At 38.1% G+C, this 18,579-nt stretch overlaps 1 protein-coding gene and 1 long non-coding RNA gene across 6 annotated transcripts in view; one reads left to right on the forward strand and one right to left on the reverse strand.

Moving 5' to 3' along the window:
- Positions 1-18,579, forward strand: part of IL15 (interleukin 15) — a 160,444-nt gene that overhangs the window by 131,142 nt on the left and 10,723 nt on the right. For all 4 annotated transcript variants that reach the window (XM_069105426.1, XM_069105427.1, XM_069105425.1 and 1 more), the window contains 3 exons: positions 13,593-13,699; positions 15,549-15,636; positions 15,912-15,956. In XM_069105426.1, coding sequence (XP_068961527.1) covers positions 13,593-13,699; positions 15,549-15,636; positions 15,912-15,956 — 240 coding nt within the window. The remainder of the gene's footprint in view (positions 1-13,592; positions 13,700-15,548; positions 15,637-15,911; positions 15,957-18,579) is intronic.
- Positions 151-18,579, reverse strand: part of LOC138175107 (uncharacterized) — a 145,079-nt gene continuing 126,650 nt past the window's right edge. Inside the window, exons 3-5 of one of the 2 annotated variants that reach the window (XR_011171881.1) lie at positions 18,362-18,444; positions 16,691-17,580; positions 151-1,613 (exon numbers count right to left, since the gene is read on the reverse strand). This is a non-coding gene — a long non-coding RNA (uncharacterized lncRNA). Of the gene's footprint in view, positions 1,614-16,376; positions 17,581-18,361; positions 18,445-18,579 lie in introns of those variants that run through there. The other variant, XR_011171880.1, reaches the window with a different exon arrangement.

The following is an 18,579-nucleotide window of genomic DNA, read 5'->3' on the forward strand; positions in this document are numbered from 1 at the left end:
GTGTGTGTGTGTGTGTGTGTGTGTGTGTGTGTGTGTGTGTGTGTGTGTGTGTGTGTAGCATTTCTGGGGAGGGTAAGAAAAAACTCACCTAGAAAGGAATGTTTGAGCTGCATATTGAAAAAAGAGGATTCTATGAGACTTAGCTATGGAAAAGGTGCATTCTGGGCATGGGAGAAAGCCAGGGCAAAAGCACAGAAACAAGAAATGGAGTGAAGAAAAGAGAGATGGACAGTTTGACTGGGTGACAGAGTGTGGAAAAGGAGAATATCCAATGAAGCTGGAAAGGTAGGTTGGCACAAGATTCTATAGGGTTTTAAAATCAAAATAGAGAAGAGCTATTAAAATTTCTTGAACAAGAAAATAACATGATCAGATTAATATTTGAGAAGTCATTTTGGTAACAGTTTAAATTTTTGACTAGAAGAGAGACTTCGAGAACAATGAGGAGGCCATTGTCATAATCTTGGTGAGAGGTGATAGGGTCTTGAACTAAGGTGGTAGCTCTGTGAGTAGAGATAGAAGGGGCTCATATTCAGAAGATGGTACGGAGGTAGAAAGATTAAGATTTGGTAGCTAATTGGACATATAGAGTGATGGAGAGAGGATAGCTGAGGACAACACCATGGTTACAAACCTGGGAGACTAGAAGAATGGTGGTGTCTTCAACCAAAATGGAGAAGTTTGGGGCATGAGTGGGCATAGGGAGAAAAGATAATGAATTCTATTTTGGAAATGTTCAATTTGAGGTATCTCTGAGATAATCAATTTGGAATGTTCAATGGGTAATTTGTAATGTGGGACTAAAGCTCAAGGAAGGGCCTGGGACTGGATAACCACCTGTAAGTCATCTGCATAAGTATGCTAATTAGATCTATTGGAACTGATTAGGACACTCAGAATTAAGAGGGTAAAGAGACAAGAGATGGCTTATGCATGTTGCAGAGGGTTTTTTTTTTCTAATTTTTTACATTTCTCCATATTTCCCTACTGAGTCATCAGATGTGAAACTGTGAGTGCCAAGCACAAGTTCTCCTTTCTCCTAAGCTATCTTTCCACTTTGGTCTCTTGCTGGAATTTGGACCCTGCTCTTCTTGCCTGTAAATACATGATGTGTATATGTGTATAATTTTAATCTCTTTTAGTCCTTACTTCTGATTCCTTTCATCTGTTCAAATATTTACAGCTAAATCCAGGAATAATTTGCTTTGATTAGATGGACAATCCAATTCAATCTATATCACTCATTCACGTTGACACACAGTTAATTCAATCTCTCTCACTCTGAAGATGAGATAGAGTGGAAAAGGCACTGAAATGGAATCCCGCCTGCCATTTTGTTGACCTTGAACAAGTCACTTCACTTTTCTGGGCCTCCGTTTCTTCATCTGTCAGATAGGGAGGTTGTTCTTGATTCCTCTGAGACACACTTAGTTCATGATCCTGTAATTCAGAAATGTTCCTTCTACTCTTCTGATTCTTTTATCCCCATCTTGGCTATTTTGCAAAAGTTAAAGCTACAGTGCTAAATTGAAGGTAAAAAACATGTCCCCAGAGGCTCTTTTCATATCAAGAAGCTGGCATGTGTCACTTCTTCTGAAACCACTTTTCTAAGCCTGTCATAAATGGAAACAGAAAAATCACAGTTCAACATTGAATGTGACTAAACTTTCCATACCCTTTGGCTTAGCAATTCATTTACTGGGAATATTTCTCAGAGAAGTCAGGGGCAGAAAAAAGGTGTGTTTTATAGGCACTGTACACATATACATATGTGCTTACATATATGTATGTATGTAACGTGTGTGTACATATTCAATAAGTCACATAATATGATTGCTAAATGGTTAGAGCAGTGGATGTGGAATCTGGAACACCTGAGTTCAAATCCAGCCTCAGACACTTACCAGCTATGTGATCCTGGGCAAGTCACTTAACCCCTGTTTGCCTTAATTTACTAGAGAAGGAAATGGCAAACCACTCCAGTAGCTTTGCCCAGAACACCCCATGGACAGTATTGGCTTGCCATGGATCATTGGGTCACAAAGAGTTGGACACGACTTAACAACACATATTATATATACAATATGTGATATCTGTAATATAAAGCATGCATACTTATGTGTAATATTTACATATTACATGTGTACAATATATGTGAATGTGTTTACATGCATATATATGTAAAACACCTTTCTGTATGTTCATTTGTACATACACACGTATACATATGTTTATATGTCTATATATTAATAGTTCTCTGTCTAGAAAAGATCTAGAAACAAAGTAGGTGCCCATTGGATGGGGTATGGCTAACAAAGCAATGGCATGTTTAATGGGACAAGAAACAACAAATATGAGAAATTCACAGAAAGAAGAGAAGATTTATATAAATAAATATCAAATGAAAGTAAAAGCAGCAAAACAGGAAACAAAGCAACCCGACTTTGTGTGTGTGTAAATGATATCACAAATGGGAAGTTGAACAGTGTGTAACTGAAAAGCTAATGACAGTTCTGGAGAATAGAGAGAAAACCATCTCATCCTCCCCCACCCCCCAGCAGAGAGGCCATCGACAGCCAAGAGAGGGCACTGCACACATCATCAGCAGGAATCACCATATGGAATGGTTTTGTTTACTTGTTTTTCTTTTTCACAAGGAATGATTCAATCTGCAGGAAATGGGGTCTGAAATGACTCTGCCATCAAGTCATTTCAACTCTGTGAAGACAGAAGGCATCAATAAAAGATATTTTTAAAAATAAAATCATTTAAAATAGAGTAAGGTTAAAAACGCACTATGGTATGACAGCTTAGAACATATGGTGGATCTTAAGATCTTAATATCTTAGTAAACTGGTAAATTCTCTGAGGAATGGAGTATCCTAGATAGAAAATATAAATAAAAAAGAGGCACGAGAACAGCAAAAAAAAACCCCAAAAACCAAAAACGGGGGGTGATGTTTGGTGGGGGAAGAAACAACAAAACTAAAGGTTTTGGGGTTTTTTTTTTTTTTGGTATGCCTGCAAGTGAAAGTAAAAAGAATGATATTTAGCAAATGAAGAGAAACCAAATAAGTGGTGAATGAATGGAGACTAGCAGAACCAATTTTGGTATATGGAGATAATGCAATATTCCTATGCCATTAGAAAGAGCAAATATGAAGAATTCATAAAAGCATGGGAAGATTTATATAAAGTGAGATAGAGTGAAATAAGCAGAACCAGGGAAACTGTATACAATAACTGCAACAATGTAAATGGAAAGACAAAAAACAATTGAATGGTATGTAATTTTAATGGCTAACCTAAGCCCTTGAGAAGAGTTGAAAAAAAAATGCATCTCCTTCCTTTCATCTCAGGAGTGGCTGACTATGAGTGATGAATACTGTATAAACTGTCAGCTGTAACTAAAGTGTTGATTATTTTTGCTGAAATGAAATATTTTCTCTTTTAAAAGATCTTTATTTCAAGAAATGTCCTTTTTGCTTAGAATAGGGAAGGATATAGTCTGAAATATGTATTAAAAACACAAAAGTATTATTTCTTTTCAAATTAGTTTATTTTTTATTTATCAAGCATTTACTTTTTCTCCCTTCCATTTCTCTACTTCTCTCCATTACTCCCCCCAAAAGAAAAAAAAAAAACAATTGTAACAAGTAAGCAATATCAAGCAGAAAAATTCCCATATTGGCCATGATGAAAAAAAAATATGACATTCTTATTTCATCACTTCTCTATCATTTCATTGTTTCTCTGAAGTGTGGTTGATAATTGTGTTCATCAGAATTCTTAAGACTTTCAAAATTGTTTTTATAATATTGATGCCATAGTATATTATCATTCTGTTCACTTTACTCAAAATAAATTTGTACGTCTTTCTAGTTTCTCTGACACCATCTTTCTTAAATTCTTGAGGAACATAGTATTCCATTATAGTTATCTTCCATAATTTGTTCAGGCATTCCCCAATTGATGGGTAAACCCTTAGTTTCCATTGTTTTCTATAACAAAGAAAGTTGCTATAATTTTTAACTCATGGGTCCTTTTCCTCTTTCTTTCATCTCTGTGGGATGTATTTCTAGTGATGGTATTGCTAAGTCATGGGCTACGTACAGTTTAGTCACATTTTGGAGCATAATTTCAGATTGATTTCTAGATAGAATTCAAAATTCTAGCAGTGTATCAACAAGCCTGTTTTCCTAAAGCACCGACATTAGTTATTCTGGAAATGTTCCAGACAGAGGCTGGTCTTATCTATGCTTACTTGATACATTGCCTGCTCACTCTGTTCTTTTCTCTGCTCTGTTTCTGTAAAATTCTTTCCTGAACACTCATGTATATAACATTTATAGTTAAAGTGATTGGGGGAGGTTGAGATTCTATGGGTATTTTCTATATAGCCAAGGCTAGAAAAAAAAAAGAGGAACTTTTTTGTTAGTCTTTGAATCAAAACCATCTGAAAGCAGCAAGTGTCCATCTTGATTTAATTTGCTACGTAAGAACAATGAAAAAAAGTTGAGTTTTTGAATGGTTAAGAAGCAGTTGCCAACAACAACGTCATTATTGTTTTGCAAATCACTGCAATCTATGATTAAGTTTCATGTGGTTTTGTGATTTCTGGGTTAGTCCCTCGTGTTTTACTTTCATTTTCCTTGCAAGAGAGACAGTAGACCTGATACATCAAATGAAGTATTGGATAGACCTAGAGTAAAGAAAACCTTGTCTTAAAGCCCACCTCGGATATTTAATAACTATTAGCAAGTGAGTTAGTAAGCATTTTTTTTTGAAGGGGGGAAGGGAAGGCTGGGCAATTGGGGTTAAGTGACTTGCCCAAGGTCACACAGCTAGTAAGTGTTAAGTGTCTGAGGCATGTTTGAACTGAGATTCTCCTGACTCCAGGGCTGGTGCTCTATGCACTGCTCCACTTAGCTGCCCACAGTAAGCATTTTTTAAGTGCCTGTTTGGGTGCCAAGCTCTGGGCTATGCTCTAGAGATACAAAGAAAGGCAAAGGATAGTTCCCTCCCTCAAGTCACAGTTTAATAACTGCATATTATGAATCTATGTAAAAACTGCCAACTATGTACAAACAAAATACAGACGAGATAACTAGGAGACAGGCAACCAAAGAAAGGGAATAACTTTAAGGGGAATCAGGAAAGGCTTTTCATAAAAGGTGGAATTTTACCTGGGACTTGAAGGAAGTGAGGGAAGCCAGGAGGTAGAGATAAGGAGAGGGAAAATGCCAAGCATGGGTGACAGTCAATTCAAGGAGTCAGGAGCTAAAGTATCTTGTGCCAGGAATAGCAAGGCAGCCATTGGATCTGAATAAAGTACTAGGATTGAGTACTTGGATTGGGGGTAGGAGGACTTTGAATGTCAAATAAAGTTTTTATTTGATCCTGGAAATTTCAGGGAACCATTGACAAGGGAGGTGGACATGGTCAGATTTGTACTTGAGGAAGCTATACGGAGGATGGGCAGGCATGAAGCAAGAAGACCAACCAGCAGGGGTTCAGGCAATGAGGGCCTGCATCAGGGTGGTGGCTGTGTCAGAGAAGAGAAGGGAGTTCAGATGTGACAGAGGCAAAGTTGACAGGACTTGGTAACAGATTGCATATGGGAAATGAGAGAGAGTGAAGAGTCAAGGGAGACACCTAGATAGTGAACCTGGGGTACTGGGAGGATGGTGGAAAGTGAGAATGAGGGAAGCCTCTGGGAGGAAAGATAATGAGCTTGGTTCTGTATATGTTGAGTTTAAGATGCCTTCAGGACATCCAGTTAGAGAGGTAAATCTAGAGTGTAGGGGAGACTGGACAGGCTAGGCTAGAGAAGTAGTTTAAGAAACATCAATATAGAGGTGATCATGAGATCCATGGGAGCTTATGAGATCAAGTGAAAAAGGAAAAGAGAGGCCAGGACAGTACCGCCTTGGGGGTTTCCATAGAGTTTGTGGGTGTAACCTGGGTGAAGATCCATAAAATGTGACTGAGTGGTCAAACAGGCAAGAGAAGAGAAAAAAACTTAGAGAAAAGAGAGTATCAAGGAGAAAGGGTGTTCAACCATGTCATAGACTATAGAGAGGTCAGGAAGAATGATCAATGAAAACTGGCCATTTGATTTGGCAATTAAAAGATCACTGGTAACTAGAGAGAGCAATTGCAGTTGAATGATGAGATTAGAAGCCAGACTGTGAAGTAAGGGAGAAGAAAAGAAATGGAGGCATTGATGAATGAATTTTTGATGAAAGAAAGAAATGGTGGCTTTCTTATGGAGCTTAGCTACAAAAGGGAGGAGAAAGGTATGATGATGGCTAGTGGGAATGGATGGATTAAATAAGGGGTTTTTTTAGGCTAGGGAAGACATGAGTATGTAAGCAGTAAGGAGCAAGTAGTTATCTAGAGACTGAAGATAAATGAGAGAGTGGAAATGATAGGAGGGACAATCTTATGGAGAAGACAGAGTGGAGGGGGCTCTCTTGTGCATGTAGATAGGTTTGCCTTGGCAATGAGAAGAGCTCATCTCTACTTGTGAGTTGGATGAAGGAGCAGACAGTGGTCAAAGGAAACCCAGTGATGTTAGATGAAGAGAAGAAAAGGATTTCTTGGTGAATAACCTCCATTTTTCAGTGAAATATGAACAAGGTTCTCAGTTGAGAAGAGGGAACCACAGAAGGTCTAAGTAGAAATGAAAAGAATTTGGAAAAGTCACTTTAGTGAGTGGGATAGTGGGTGAATGAAAGAATCTGCTTGTGAAAACTGGGAAAGAAGTTTTACAACTAGTATCTCTGATAAAGGCCTTATTTCTAAAATACACAGAGAACTGAGTCAAATTTATAAGAATACAAGTCATTCCCCAATTGATAAATAGTCAAAGGATGTGAACAGGCAGTTTTCTGAGGAATAAATTAAAGATATTTATAGTCATTTGAAAAAAATTCTATAAATCACTATTGATTAGAGAAATGCAAAGCAAAACAACTCTGAGTTACCACATCTCAACAATTGACTAACATGAAAAAGAGTAAAATTATAAATGCTGGAGAAGATGTGGAAAAATTGGAATATTGATTTGTTGTTGATGGAGTTGTGAACTGATCCAACCATTCTGGAGAGCAATTTTAGAACTATACCCAAAGGCCTATTAAAATATGCATACCCTTTGATCCTGCAATACCACTTCTAGGGCTGTATCCAAGAGATCATACAAAAGGGAAAAGAACCCTCATGTACAAAAATATTTATAGTAGCTTTTTTTTGTGGTGGCCAAAAACTGGAAGTTGAGGGGATGCCCATCAATTGGGGAATGGCTGAACAAGTTTTAGTATGTGAATGTAATGGAATACTATTGTGCTATAAGAAATGATCACTTCAGAAAAACCTGAAAAGGCTTATATGAACCGATGCTGAGTGAGGAGGAGCAGAACCAGGAGAACATTGTACAGTGACTAACTTTGATAGACTTCGCTCTTCTCAGCAATGCAAGGGTCTAAGACAATTCCAAAAGGTTCATGATGGAAAATGCTATCCATATCTAGAGGAAGAATAATGGAGTATGAAAGCAGAACAAAGCATACTATTTGCTCTTTATCTTTTTTGTTTTGTGTTGTTTCGTCTTTTCATGGTTCAGTTCCATTGATTATGATTCTTCTTTGCAACATGACTAATATGAAAATGTTTAATGTGAATGTATTTGTAGAGCCTATATCAGATTGCATGCCATCTTGGGAAGAGGGGGGAGGGAGTCAATTTGGAACTCAAAAGCTTGTGGAACTGAATGTTGTAAACTAAAAATAAATTAAAAATAAAAGAATCTGCTTGCCATAGTGAAAGCCTAATCACAATGATTTTCTCCATCTTCAGCTAGCAGTATTTGTATAACTAGAAGCAAAGGCAGTGGGTATGGCTTGGCAGGGCAAGATTAGTGATAGACTAATTAGGTCAGGGACTAGAGAAAAGAGGAGAGTGTAGAATTGAATCTGTTTAGCAAGGGGTTAAGATGGGAAAGGTATAAGGGCAATGACCTGAAAAAGAGAATTGAGAAGTTGATGGTTTGGAGGTCATGGTGAGGATGAAGAACAGGGCTTGGACTTCAAAGGGAGAGGTAGAATGGCAATAGATTGTAATCATAAAATGGAATTTCAGAGTTCCTAAACGTAGAAAAAGTATGACAGAGTTGGGTAGGGGAGAGGGATAGGTCATATGAAATAAATTGAGAGTACAGTGTTTGAAGGGATATCGATACGTATATTTAAGTCTCCTTGTATAAGGGCAGAAGTTCAAGAATAGAGGAAGACTATGAGTCAGGCAGTAATCTCATTGAGGAAATGAGTGTCTTGGAGGTTGGCAGAAAACAGCTACCCAAATTGTGGTTGGGTGGTACATATGGGTTGAGTGTACCTCAAAAGAGGAGAAGTTACTGAGCGATGGTGGCAGACAGAGAGCCTGGATTGACAATATGGAGCAAGGGGTATTCCAAGTCCCCTACCATGAGTAAAAGGACCAAGCAAAAGTACAACCAGTGCTAGCAAAGGTTGTCAAGAATGTCTGTGTCCTCAGGAGGAGCCAGGTTTTGTTGAGAACCTAAAGATGGGGTTAATGGAGGATGGAGAATACAGCTTAAATGATGATGGCAATAGGTTCAGAATGGGGAAATGCAGGTTTGTTGTCCTTTGTTCTGGAAGAGGACCACAATGACTTCACTATGTTAGAAACAGTGAGTCCCACTGTGGCTGATGAGACCAATATGAGCTCAGAATGTTCTACCATGGCTAGGGCACAAGTAGTCCATGTGAACGTTTCAGTGGATTCTATAAACTTGTGCATCTCATATTTCTTTTGAGTTACTTCAATTCTGCTTGATGAGGACACGCCATGCTGGGAGATCCTGTGCCAAAGTTCTTAAGAGAGACCTTGTACATGTCCTTGTATCACTTCTTCTGAGCCCCATGTGAGTGCTTGCCCTGTGTGAGTTTTCCATAAAATAGTCTTTTAGACAAGATTGTGTTTGGAATTCGAATGATGTGGCCACTCCATCGCAGCTATACTCTCTGAAGTAGAGAAGGTAGTTTGTTAATCATTGATAAATGAATTCAGGTAGGTTGTCAACATCCCTAGGACTTTGACCTTTGGGTGGAGTCAGTTAAACCCTATGGATCTCAGTTTGCTCATCTGTAAGAGGAGGGCTTTGGATTTGATGACTTCTAAGGTCTCTTCCAACTTATGTCTAGGATTCTATCTGTGTGGGCATAGCCTTCAAGAACCCAGGATCATTGTACCTCAAGGAAATCTGCAAATTTCCAGTTATACCAAAATAGTCATAATAGCATTCTGTGACAACAAAGACTAGAAACAGAGTGTATGCCCATCAGTTGGGGAACTGCTGTTAAAAAAAGTAGTATATGAATGTATTAATGTCTTGCCATGTTGGGATCCCTCTATCCTGATTGGCATCTACCTTTCCTAGAGTATTATTTCAGGAAAGCCCCAGCCATCCCTTCTCACTTTATTCCCTACTCTCTGTTCTTCTCTTCCTCTCTGACCCTTCTGGAACCATGATTGAATTAACTCTGCAATCGTTTTTTCAAAACACTCAGCATTCCTATAACTTTTTGGATCAGAATACTTCTCCTGGATCTTTGTATGGTATGTTGTAAAAGTAAAGACAGTTCCTGACATCAAGGACTTTACATTCTAATGAGGGTTCATTAGAATGTAAAGTCCTTGATGTCAGGAACTGTCTTTACTTTTGTGTTTGTATTCCCAGCATTTAGTGTAGTGCTAGGTGCTTGGCTTACTATTTGCACTTAATTTTTTTAATTCATTCAAACACAGAACCATTGTTTTACTGATATTCACATCAGAGCATATAATTCTTCATCCCTCAATTTGAGCTTCCCAGCTTGCTGAAGTGGTTAGCAGCAGTAGCAAATAGTGTCCTCCACAAGTTCTGTCCTCTGAAAGCTTGTTAAAACCAGTTGGAAGAGCGATGCATGCCCTGGAGCAAAATTTTCAGCAAACAGAATTTAGTGTAATTCTGTTCACATCTCTTCACCTGCCCTTAGCAAGCTGTCATAGGTTTAGCCTGGCTGCTTATGATAATGGCAGCCCACCATGGAGGAAATTAGGCAGAGAAAAAAAAATAACCTTGCATTATCATCCTCAACATTGGGGATTGGGGATTATGTGTAAAGAAATATTATGAGCTAAATTTGATAATTATTTAGCACAGGTGGCTGGTTGTGAGGCTCATATGTGTTAATCTTTGTGAAAGCATCTTCATAAGAGTAAAACGGTTTAAATTACGAGCTGTTATTATTATGAGCAATCAGGGTGTTGTCCAAGAAGAAAAATAGCTGTGTGGTTGCTGAGAAAAACACACTAGGAGAGCTGGTCAGAGTGATAATATAATTCTAGCAGCAAGATTTTCCTGAGGTCATCTAGTCATATTTTTTCTTGAAGCTTTACATAGCTTAAAGACAAAACATAGCCACATTATTACCATGTAACAGGGATATACTAGAATGGAGGAAGGTTACAGTTCTTCCCCATCTTTTCCTCTCCCTGATATCAGAGACATCAGAATATCTTTATCAAACATAGAGTGGCTGAGGACAGGAATGTGGCACTGTTCTTATTGCAAGGTAGAACATAAATACTTTTTGATAATTAGGATGCCTAGCATATTCCAATGTGTCCTTATAACTGCTCCCATGTTATTGAGAGTTCTAAGTTAATCATTTTAAGTGAAAGTTAATTTGCTTCTATATGTCTCCTTTATTATTGATTAAATTCATTGTAATTAATTTCCATGAATTTAATAGGTGGCTCTCTAAAAGCATTTCTAATCCATTCTTTGGCAATCTCACGTTTTGAGACAGAATTATGCTTTTTTTTTTGGTAATTTGTGTTAATTACAGTTAGAAATCTTTCACATAGAAGAGAATTTATAAACTCAAGAAGAGATAAAACAGATGCAGAACAGATGTGTGATCTGAAAACATGAACAAATAAAAATTTTAATTTAAGGTAAAAGCATGTGGCCACCAGCAACCAACAGGCAACTACCATCATAGATTTAAATTTGTTCTTAAAGTAATGAAGTAAACTAGAGTAAATAGTGATTGATAAGAATTAAGGCAACTGTGGACTGTTTTTCTCTTAAGACTTGCTCCAAATGATAGTTTATCCTAAAAGTAATATGCAAACAATAAATTAATGTTTAATATTTATACTATTATTTTACATGATATTGTTTAACATGGAAGGTATAATTAAGAGACAAAGTCTTGTACTTTCTCATCTCTCAATTACCCCAGCTAACTCTCCTACCTGTTTAGATAGGCACCATTATTTACCTGGTGTCAGCCTTCTGAATTGTAGTAATAGTGCTTAGGAAAACTTAAATAGTTTAAAGAGGGTGTATGCTGTGAAAAATTAACTCTATTACATGATGACAAATGACATACTTTATCACAAACTGATAGGAGTAGACCTATGATTTTATGGGTAAAGAGACCTCTCAGATACGGAAACTTTCTCTATCAATGCAGTCATTCCTTTCTCTGCAACTTATAGTCATACCTTATTCTAGGCATACTAAATTTGACATTCTTATATCAACACCTGTCTGCCTGCTTTTAGTTACACTAACCCTAACTGGTTTCTTTAGATGCTCCTAGGTTCATAGAGTGTCAGCATAAACTAACAGCTAAATCCACCCACAAATACAAATTTCTGCTAAGGAGGTAACAAAAAGAGAAGTTGAACTTGTGTGATTTTAAACAATCTCTCCTTAGTTTTATGGTCTGAATTGTTCATTTTCAGGGTAAATGGATTAAAAGAAAAAAACAACCTTTTACTGATTTTCAAAATATTATTTTCACTGAAACAAAAATAAATGTAGAAAACTTGTCAACTTTAATTTATGCCTAGAATAAGGTATGAAGAGAGTAAGTGTCTGAGGCTGGATTTGTACTCTGGTCTTCCTGACTCTAGGTCCAGATCTCTATCCACTATACCATCTGGCTGCCCCTTGGTCACACAAGGCTGAAGGTGTTGGACTTGACCTAGGACTCGTTTACCATCTGATTTAGAACTTTTCCCTCCTTTTCCATTTAAATACTCCCCTATATGAGGCATTTCATCTTTTAATGGGAGATTCAATCAGTTATCTCCCTTTTCCCAGCAGAATAGAAACTCCAGGAGGGCAGCTTGGTGGTGTACTGGATAGAATACCAGGTCTGGAGTCAGGAAAATTCTTCTTTCCGAGTTCAGATTTGCCCTCAGACACATACTAGCTGTGTGACCCTGGGCAAGTCACTTAACCTTGTTTGCCTCAGTTTCCTCATCTGTAAAATGAGCTGGAGAAGGAAATGGCAAACCACTCCAGTGTCTTTGCCAAGAAAACCCCAAATGGAGTCACCAAGAGTAGGGCATGACTGAAAACGAATGAGTAACAAGAAGAAACTCCATTAAAACAGGGGCTTTTCCCTCTTTGGTCTTTGTTTCATTGCAGAATAGAGGTATTTACTAAAATACTTATTGGGTTGCATGATCTTTAGGAAATCACTTTCCTCTAACTGAGCCTTAGTTTCCTTATCTGTCAATGAAGGTAATTAGATTTGTGGAGTATTCTGAGGAATAAATAAATTAGAGAATGTGTGCAAAATTTGCCAAAATTTTCTAAGAACCTATTGTGAGAGTTTTTGTTTTTAAATTCCTGGGTCATCAGACCTTTAAAACTTAGAGGGCTGTATGGACTCTCAGCTGTCAGGGAGGGCAGTGTTGTACAGCTGAAAGGATACTGCCTTTGGAGACCTGCCTTCAGTCTAAGCTGTGTTCCCTCCTAACTTTGTAACCCTGAGGAAATCACAACTTCTCTAGGCCTCTGTTCCTCCTTCTATCAAAGGAGGAGCTCAGACCAGACAGACTTGGGTCCTTTCCAGGGCCAGATCTATGAAGGCTTGATTATCTATATGTGAATATTCTGCTTTGTGAATCAATTACCTGTAGAGGAGAATGGATTCTAATCTGCCTCCATCCACCTTTAGTTATTTATGCCCCTAGAGAAGAAGAGTGTTACTGTTGACCCAAGCAGAGTGTAATGATGAAGGTTCAAGTCTTGTAAGAAATAAATAAGCAAAAGAATGAATACATGAATGAGTGAGTGGATGTGTTACTAGTAACTTGGGTATGGTTTATGTTCTTTCCAATGCCTCTTAAAGGCAGATGGGAAGAGTTCTGGGCCTGCAGTCAGGAAGACTTGAGTTTAAATGTATCCTTTGGAACTTACTCTGTGACCCTGGGCCAGTCACTTGCCTGCCTCTATTTCTTTAACTATAAAAAGGGGATAATAAAAGCACCTGCCTCCCAGGGTTGTTGTGAGGATCAAAAAATGGGATAATATTTGTAGAGTATAGTAGGAACTTGGTAAATCCTTCCTATTAGTGCCCACAAAGCTAATGAGCTGTAATGAATTATGAAAGGCAACTACTTTGTATACAGAAATAAAGTAGAATATCATTAGCCCTAGCATATGCCCTTTCAAAGAATGAACACTGCTCAAGTCACCTTTGTCTAATTATGTTTTTCAGAAATCAAACTTAAGAAGCACGCGTTTCCAGTGTTACCTGTGCCTCATTCTAAATAGCCATTTTTTCAGTTTTTTGACTGAAGGTGGAACACATTTCTTCATCCTGAGGTAACAAACTGTGATCATGACTCTGTTGGCTCTGCTTTTTTCAGCTTGCTCAAACTCTGGCCATTTTGGTACAGAGCTATGGCTGAAAGGGAAGGGCACATAGCCATGCATTGATTTCCTTCCTTTGCGTCCTCAATCCAAATCTTCCTGAAGTGGCTTTGTATTCTCTATACCAAAGGGATCAAACTCAGGCTGGTGGCAGGCCTCATGCAGCTGACAAAATTCCAAGTGGGCCCCAACCAGATTAAAACATAACTGGGAAATGCTGAACAAAATACATAAAAATACACCCCGTATAGTGTTATTTAATATGTGGTTTTCCAGATCAATATGTAGTTTGCAGGAGTCCCTATTTGTTCTAGACCGTGTTGCTCATGACTGTCTATCCCAAAATAAATTGGACCCCCTTGCTACTTCTTCTTGCCCACCTTTAGCATACATACTCTTAAGGAATCCATCTCCTGGTTTGTTTTGGGGGGATGGAGACGAGGCAGAATGGAAGTGAGGCAAGTTGGCAGTATGATATAGTGATCCAACCAGAAAGCTCTGGGTTCATGTCCTGTCTCTGACACATACTTGCTGTCTGACCCTGGGCAAGTCACCTAAACTCCCAGGCAGCTCTCTGACGATTCAAAGTTACAAAGGAGTCGATGATCTGCATGAATAGGAGGGTCCAAAAGAAACAAAGAAAGTCTAATTATGTTATTCCCTGCTATATACTCATGTGTCTCTGCAGATCGCTAACTCTGATTGTGGGCTTTTTTTCCCCTCTAGGTTTTTTTCTCCTTCTTTCTTGTTTTTTTTTTCTTCTTCCTTTTGTTTCCAAAAGTATTTCTTATTTTGTTTTCTGCTCTGAAGCTTCTCCTAGGGTGGCATATTCCCTAACCTGAAAATCTGACAGCCCATTTTACCCTGTAGCAAACATCACCAGAAGGGTAATGGAGTCAGATTCTAGAGAGGAAAAAAAAAGGATGAGCTGCCATTTCTCATTTCTTCTGGCAAGGCATAATGGGGTTAGGTAGAAAATTCCCTAAAATCATCTGTTACTCCTGCCTCTTTTATCTTAGGTTTGCAACTAAAAGGCTCCTCAGAGGCCATTTAGCCAACCCACTTAAGCACCTGAGACCCAGGAAATAATTAAGTGACCTTGGCCAAGGTCACACAGGTGACTCACATACAAAATATATAGGTCTTTGGAATATGAACCTTTCTACATTTTAAGGGGAATGAGTTCATCATTTGGTCACTGTCTCTGTATTTATTTAAACTAAGGCCTAGATAGGTGATTTTTAAATTTCTGGTAGACTGTCATTGGTGCTATATGTGAAAGATTAATTTATCAAACAGATTTAATGATGAGTTCATGATTTAAGGGAGTGTGTTTAATTTACTTAAAAGAGCAAATTATTTTTAAGAGGACTTACTTGACAATGCTATGAAAATAGATATTTGTTGTTGTTCAGATGTTTCAGTCAAGTTTAACTCTTCATGACCCCATTAGAGGTTTTCTTGGCAAAGATACTAGAGTGGTTTGCCATTTCCTTTTCCAGCTCATTTTACAGGTGAGGAAACTGAGACAAACAGGGTTAAGTGACTTGTCCAGGGTCACACAACTAGGGAAATATCTGAAACCAAATTTAAACTCAGAAAGATGAATCGTCCTGACTCCAGGCCAGGCCTATCCACGGTGCCATCTAGTCACCCCATGAAAACAATAATAAAAATGAGTTTTAGCTTTTCATTGGGTAAGCTTATGATCCTCTGATTCCATGTTCTCTTCCTATTAGTAGCTAACTAATACCAGAATCATGCTGGTGCAGAAGGGCCTCATAATTTGGTTTTGTTTCAGCTGTATCAGTGCCCATCTGCCTAAAACCGAAGCTTCTAACTGGCAAGATGTCATAAGTGATTTGGAGCACATTCAACTTCTCATCCAAGTAAGTATGGGTTTTTCCACCCTCTGTGTTGGTTAACCAGCTTCACCTGTATCACAGAGTCACTGGGAGTCTTCTTATTTGCGTAGTAGATGGATGAAGCTGGTACAAGGGAATGTATAGGCTCTTAATGGAGCCTGTTTAATGACAGGTTCCAGCTGATTGGTAAATGAATAGTTTTCCTTTTTTTAAAAAAAAATTCTGATGTTTAATTTCAATTTGTTTTAGCTGTTTTCATCCTCCAACTTTTCATGTATATAATTTTTTTTTCCTTTTAGTCATTAGATATTGATGCCACTCTGTATACTGAAAGTAATGCTCATGTAAGTACATTTGCCATTTTTTTTTACTGTAATTACTGTGTTGTTTGATTGCTGGAGGCCTGAAGAGGGAATTTTCTTAGAATCATGAAAAATAAGAACTGGAAAGGACCAGACCCTGTGAGGGTAACATGAAACAATTGGAATGTTCTTAGCCTAGAGAAAAATTGGGGGAGAAAGGAGGTCATGAGAGCTGTCTTCAAATATTTAAAAGCTGTCATGTGGAGGACGGGCTAGCTTTGTTCCGCTTGACCCAAGAGAACATAACTAGGTATAATGGTGAAATTGCAGATAACCATATGCTATATCCATAGAAGGAAAAACTTCTTAATAGTTAGAGATGTCTAAAGGTGGAAGACAACTTTGAGGGATAATTAAAGTGAGATCTCCATTATTGAAGGTTGGCAGTGAGAAGCTAGATGATTTCTGAGTTCATCCAGGTCCCTTCCCCTCACTCTCCTTGCACTCCTGATATTCTGTGATTCAGATCATATAACCATACAATTCAAACCCCTCATTTTTCAAGGCCTAGTGATATGAAGTGTAGTGAGTTTACTGTTACAAACAGGCTAGAACTTGGGCCTCCTGATTCTCTACTATAGTCCACAACTTTTCCCCTTATTCACATCCAGAAAACTATCACCCCAGAGCTGACTTATAAACCAAGTTGATGTGCTTTTTTTTTACATCTTATGATTGTACCCTTGGGCATATGATTACTGCCCCTGCAGACTCACCCTCTTCTCTGTGGCATGTGCTAGCCTAGTTCTTACTGGTTCTGGTTCCAGGGTCAGTTCATGCTGAGTCCACTCTCCTGAACAGAATGAGAAGGAAAAGACTTAAAGAATCAGACTCACTTCCTCTGAGAAGGCAGAAAAGGAGTCAGATCTTCCAGGAATTATAGTGAATTTAGCTGAAGCTATAGAATTCACATCTCACTTTTCAATGTGATCCTCTGTAGTTGGTAAATTTTTAAATTAAAAATATTAATAAAAGGTCTCCATGAACTCATTCATAGCATGCTGACAGGATGTAAAACAAACAATCCTCTGCCCTCCAAATAAACAGTATATCAGTGTGCCAAGGACCTTTGATTGGATTATATAATCCATCAATGAAAATCAAAATATCTTAAGTAAATACCTGTTTCAGTTTCAGATTCATAGGATCAGATCATCATAGACAGGCTCTTACGTGTCAACTAGTCCAACCCCCTCATTTTGCAGATCAGGAAACAGATACAGAGAGGGTAATAGGACTTTCACTTGGTCACACAACTAATTCGTATCAGAAGCAGAATTTGAACATAAGTCTTTCAGACTCCAAACCTAGCCCTATATTTATTATACGATGTTGCTTTTCTCAGAAAGAAACTGGGGAGGTTAAAAAAAAATCAACAAACAACAACAAAAAACCCAAAACACATATCAAACCATAGCAATATTATCCTTTACCTCTTTTGGACCTTTTTTTTTTTTGCAATAGAAGGAAAAATACAAGTCATTGTTAGGAAATATATTAAGGTCAGGCAAATTATATTACCAGTTATATGACTTTACTTCCACAGAAATCCATGGGCCGACCCAGCCAGGCCTTCATTATGTACCCACATCAACTCTCCTGTTTTCTGTAAATTGAGCAAATGCATGCATTAATGATATGGTCTCTCCTCTCTTACAAGTAAAACAAAAATCCTGCCTATTACCAGTTGTATAAACCAAGCAACAAATCTATAAAACTGATTACTTTTCTCAAAAGCCTAAAATAAACATTTTTGACCTTGCTTAATTGGACTGAAATTAACCTAAATTTCTCCTATGTTTCTGGGCATAAAAACACAGTCTCTCTTCTCTTTTTCTTTACTCCCTAGAAGACATTGTGTTTATGAGTTAATTTATGATTGGACTTTCCATCTACAGTATCCTAATCAGAATCTTTTTGGCCATATCATTCTTTGCCAACAACAGGAACATGGCTTTTTTTTTTTTTAACCAATTCAGAACCTCTTGCAAAAATTTCAGAGAAAGCTCCTCATTATTTGGAAAGTGAGCCGATCTCTAGTCTCCCAGCCAAGTAGAGCACTGTTTGGGTAGTGTTGGGCGCCCTCCTTGCTCAGAGTCTGGCTTGCCTTGTACTTTTATATTTTCTCCTTGCAGACTACATGAATAATTAATCATCAGCAAGCTGAGAAATTGATTTTTAGTAGCTCTTGCAAGTCTCAGGGGCTTAGGTGAAGCAGATTTTGCTTGTTTAGACATTCTTCCTTGAATGAGTCAGACCACTGAGCCAGGTACTCTTACTTCCAGCACTTTCTATCTGGTCCTCTGAGTGTAAAAGCAGAACAACTTTTTAAGGATTAGTAGTAAAACAAACCAACAAACCCTTCCATCTATGTAAATGCTTTATACCTTTTTAAGGCACTTCCAACAGAGCACATGTGTGATCCTTCCAATACCTCTGAAAGGTGGGTAGGAGGCACTCTCCATTTTGCCTGTAAGGAGAGAAACACTCAGTTCAAATCTTGTATCTGACTCTACCTGTGTGTCCAGAGGCAAATTGCTTCATCTGTAAAATGGCGGAACAAGTAGAATGGATGATCTCCGAGATTTAAACCATTAAGCCTAGC

The sequence above is a fragment of the Petaurus breviceps genome, unplaced genomic scaffold (genome assembly GCF_028583685.1).
Source record: "Petaurus breviceps papuanus isolate PSGF00001 unplaced genomic scaffold, PetGlider_PUasm1.0 76, whole genome shotgun sequence".
NCBI lineage: Eukaryota > Metazoa > Chordata > Mammalia > Diprotodontia > Petauridae > Petaurus > Petaurus breviceps.